General features: G+C 38.8%; 1 protein-coding gene across 1 annotated transcript; it reads left to right on the top strand.

The window, feature by feature from the left end:
* Window positions 1-3,201: 3,201 nt before the first annotated feature.
* On the top strand, window positions 3,202-3,825 carry LOC147394286 (uncharacterized). Its single transcript, XM_086453268.1, has one exon. It carries the CDS (start codon window positions 3,202-3,204, stop codon window positions 3,823-3,825), a length of 624 nt encoding a protein of 207 aa, XP_086309394.1.
* Window positions 3,826-4,999: the final 1,174 nt, after the last annotated feature.

Consider the following 4,999-nt stretch of genomic DNA (forward strand, 5'->3'; position numbering starts at 1 on the left):
TGGAGTACAAGTACAACAAGTTGCTCAAATCTGTGGTGTGTGCTGTACTCAAGGGCATCCAACTGACCAATGCCCCCAACTGATCAATAATGGAGGATGGGAGTCTCTTAACGCTGTTGGGTTTCAAGGTAATCAAGGTGGACAAAGGTATAACCCTTTCTCTAACACATATAACCCTGGACTTAGAGATCACCCCAATTTACGTTGGGCCAACAATGATAATATTCAGAACCCTCAAGGACAAGGGCAAGTTTTCCACGCCCTCCAGGTTTTCTGATGAGACCTCAGGTACCTCAAAACTTTGTATCTAATCCTCATGTGCCTACAAATCTAATGCTCCTAATTATGATGAGATTTTAAAGTCCCTTGCTCAAGGGCAACAGAATTTAAATACTGCTACTCAAGCTCTTGTTACAGGTCAACAGGCTCACACTAAAGACATTGTAGAGTTGAAAAAGCAGTTGGGACAAGTGGTAGACTTCATGGGAAAGATAACCGAGAGCGGAAAATTGCCTAGCAACACTGTTCCCAACCCAAATATCGAACAAGCTAAAGCTGTTACGACAAGGAGTGGTAAGACCCTTGTGGATGTTCCCAAAACCCTAAAGAAGGCCCAAGTGACCCACAATGAGGAAAAGGACAAAGAGAAAGATCCTGCCACATCAAAGACAGAAATGATTATAGTCCTTTTGCTCGTGTGCCTTTTCCTAGTAGGTTTGCCAAAACCAAGAAGGATGAATCTGATCAAGCCATCTTGGAGATTTTTAAGAAGGTACAAGTCAACATGCCTTTGATTGAGTGTTTGAAGCAAGTGCCAAAATATGCCAAATTTCTGAAAGAGCTTTGCACTACAAGGAGACAAACTCGTGAGAAAGAGGTGGTAAAGATGAATGAGACAGTCTCTGCTGTCATCCAAAGGAAATTACCACCAAAGCTTAAGGATCCAGGGAGTTTTTCTGTTCCTTGTGTGATTGGTACGAATAAATTTGATAATGTCATGTTAGACTTAGGAGCTTCAATTAATGTGATGCCTTATAGTCTTTATGCTTCTTTAGATCTGGGTGAACTTAAAAGTGATAATGTTGTTATCCAATTGGCTGATCGATCTAACAAGTATCCTAAAGGATACATTGAGGATGTTCTTGTGCAGGTGAATCAACTCATTTTTCCCGCTGACTTCTATGTCCTTGATATGGAAGAGGCACCCCTAAATTCAACTCCATTACTTTTAGGGCGCCCATTCATGAGGACTGCAAGAACAAAGATCGATGTTTATGGAGGAACATTGACCATGGAATTTGATAATGAAATTATACGTTTTAACATCTTTGAAGCTATGAGGTATCCATTGACTGACATTAAACCCTGTTTTTCTATTGATGTTATTGATTCATTTGCGCAGAGGTTTATGGAAGCAATGGAAGAGGATGAGTTGAAAGTAACACTCTCTCAAGGAGTTGGTTATAATGAGAATGAAGATTCCATTTCTAAAGCTGAGTTAAAGAAGGTTGAGGAGCCCATTGTGATCAGAACCGTGGCCTCCCTTGAGTCCCTACCCATTTTATCAAGGTATATTCCTCCTTTGTCCCTTCCTATTTCTACTAACAAGATGTTGCCTTCAGTGATACAGGCCCCTACACTTGAACTTAAGGTTTTGCCAGATCACTTGAAGTATGTCTTTTTGGGGGATAAGGAGACGCTGCCTGTTATTATATCCTCGAAGTTGGAGGAGAATCAAGAGAAGAAGCTTGTGGACATTCTTAAGAAGTACGAGACCGCTATTGGTTGGACTTTGGCAGATATCAAGGGAATCAGCCCAACCATGTGCGTCCATAGAATCCTATTGGAGGATGGTGCCAAACCCACCAGAGAAGCCCAGAGACGCCTACATCCACCCATGATGAAGGTAGTGCAAGATGAGATAATAAAATTACTTGATTGTGGCGTGATTTACCCTATTTTAGATAGCAAGTGGGTGTCTCCTATTCAAGTTGTGCCAAAAAAGTCTGGAGTTACTGTAGTAAAGAATGAGGAGAATGTGCTAGTACCTCAACGAGTTGTGACTGGTTATCGAGTTTGCATAGATTATAGAAAGCTCAATGCGTCAACAAGGAAGGACCATTTCCCTCTGCCCTTTATCGATCAGATGCTTGAGAGGTTAGCTGGTTACCCTTTTTATTGCTTTTTGGATGGATATAGTGGGTACAACCAGATCTGTATAGCCCAAGAGAATCAAGAGAAGACCACCTTCACTTGTCCTTTTGGCACTTCTGCCTACAGACGTATGCCATTTGGATTGTGCAATGCACCAGCTTTGAAGTATTTGATGACAAAGAAGGAGGCCAAACCGAGGCTGATTAGATGGGTGCTGTTACTTCAAGAATTCGATTTGGAGATCAAAGACAAAAAGGGGAGTGAAAACTTGGTAGCCGACCATTTGAGCAGACTTGTACATGAGGAGGACACCTTACCCTTGCAAGAATCATTCCCAGATGAACAACACTTTGGGATTGAGGTAAGTGAACCGTGGTATGCAGATATCGTGAATTATTTAGTTACTAAGCAATTCCCTGATACTTTACCTCAGTCTAATAAAGAAAAGCTTAAGAAAATGGCTAGATATTATGTATGGGATGAACCTTATTTGTGGAAGCATTGTAGTGATCAAATCATTAGGAGGTGTGTCCCTGAATCTGAGCATAAATCTATACTTGCCATTTGTCATTCTGAGTCTTGTGGTGGACATTTTGGTGCACGTCGGACAACCCGTAAGGTTTTAGATTGTGGTTTCTTTTGGCCCTCTATTTTTAAGGATGCATATATGTACTGCATGACTTGTGATAGGTGCCAGAAAACAGGTAACTTAAGTTCTAAAGATCAAATGCCCATGGCCCATATCATAACTGTTGAGATTTTCGATGTCTGGGGCATTGATTTCATGGGGCCATTTCCTTCATCTAACGGTTTTCTTTACATTCTTTTGGTTGTTGATTATGTGTCCAAGTGGGTAGAGGCTAAGACCACCAGAACTAATGATTCTAAAGTTGTTGCAGATTTCTTGAGATCTAACATATTTACTAGGTTTGGAGTGTCTCGTGCGATTATTAGTGATAGTGGATTACACTTCTGCAACAAAACAATTGACGCTTTGCTAAAAAAATACAAGGTGAATCACAAGGTGCAACACCATATCATCCTCAAATGAATGGACAAGCAGAGGTCTCAAATCGTGAGATTAAGGGAATTTTGGAAAAGACCGTGGGTTCTACACGCAAGGATTGGAGTAAAAGACTTGATGATTCACTTTGGGCCTATAGGACAGCATACAAAACTCCAATTGGGATGTCTCCATTTAGACTTGTCTGTGGTAAGGCGTGTCATTTACCAGTTGAGCTTGAGCATAGGGCGTGGTGGGCTGTTAAGTCTTTCAACATAGTCATTGATGAGGCCGGTTTACATAAAAAATTGCAACTGAATGAACTTGAGGAGATTAGAAACGAGGCATATGATAGCGCATGGATTTACAAGGAGAAAAGTAGAGCTTTTCATGATAAGATGATCCGTGGCAAGGCCTTTGTTGTAGGCCAAAAAGTTCTTCTTTTCCATTCTAGACTTAAACTTTGTCTTGGTAAGTTACGTTCTAGATGGGTTGGTCCTTTCGTTGTCACTAATGTTTTTCCTCATGGTGCTATACAGATAAAAAGTGACAAAACTGGAAATGAATTCAAGGTGAATGGCCATCGCTTGAAGCCTTATTATGAGGCTTTTAAGGAGCACACTGTGGAAGAAGTACCCCTCCTAGAGGCTCCACTCACAAAGGACTAAAAACGAGGTACAAAGTCTAGGCTGAAGGACTGTAAACATTCAAGCGCTACTGGGAGGCAACCCAATTCAGCCAAGGCTATTGAGGATACATCAACACAGATTTGCATTTTCTTTCTCTCCTCTATTTACTTTGGTGGATTTCATTTTTTTTTTATTGTGTGATTTTCGTGAATACCTTGCTCATGTTTATATTTCTACTTACAGGCTTATTCTGATCTACATTGAGGACAATGTAGGATTTAAGTGTGGGGGAGGGATTTACAACTTTAATTTTAAAAAAATTAAAAAAAAATTATTTTCTTTTTAGAATTCCTTCCAACTCAATGATGAAACTGATTCTTAAGATAGATGGCTTGTAAATAGAATTGAGCATATTTTTATAGATAAAACAAGAAATGGAGTTAATTTGCTTATATTGTAGTCATACTTGGAAATTTTGATGCACATTAGCCTTGATTCGAGTAATCTGTTATCTTAAAGTGAAGCATGGAGACATATTGAATGATACTTGCATAATTCCGCAGTATTTGTGAGCTATTCGAGCCTTATAATTGATTCATTATACATATCAATTTAAACTTCTTTTCTGAGTGCATCTTGTGAATATCATGTTTTCTAGAACTTGCTTTAAACCTGCTTGAGACAATTTTACATGTTCAATTTGGAGAAGACGGAGGCAAATTAGGATTTTACCACCATGACCAAATAGCCTTTGTCCTGATTGTGATTTGACCCTTAGATAGCCTATTTTCTTCATTAACCCACATTCACTTACTTTTTTAAACTTAAACACTTTACTTACCCTTTTCCTTGGAACTAGTGAGCTTGGATCTTGTTTATAAGGTGATATCAAGAAGGGTGGAAAAGCATAAGTGTGGGGGAGGATTTCATATGGTTCTAAGGTGTAAGATTTGTAAAAATAAAAAATAAAAAAAAAAAAAAAAAAATAAAAAATAAAAAATAAAAGAGAAAAAGAAGATTGTGATCAAAGGAGAAGTAGGGACATGAAAAGAAGTGTTGTGATTTAAAGAATACAAATTTTGAAGAAATGGGAGCATTACAAATCTCTAAAGCAAAGTGAAAAGAAAAAACAATTTGATGAAATCTACCTTAGAGTGATCGAAATGTGGTACTTAATGATGAAGACCTATTTATTGACATTTCTAATTGCTTT

This window comes from Akebia trifoliata, chromosome 9, assembly GCF_017979445.1.
Source record: "Akebia trifoliata isolate Shusen 1 chromosome 9, ASM1797944v1, whole genome shotgun sequence".
NCBI classification, from domain to species: Eukaryota; Viridiplantae; Streptophyta; class Magnoliopsida; order Ranunculales; family Lardizabalaceae; genus Akebia; species Akebia trifoliata.

Excerpts from the sequence above, each read along its gene's own strand:
- LOC147394286 (XM_086453268.1), top strand. The coding sequence starts at position 3,202 with ATGAATGGACAAGCAGAGGTCTCAAATCGTGAGATTAAGGGAATTTTG.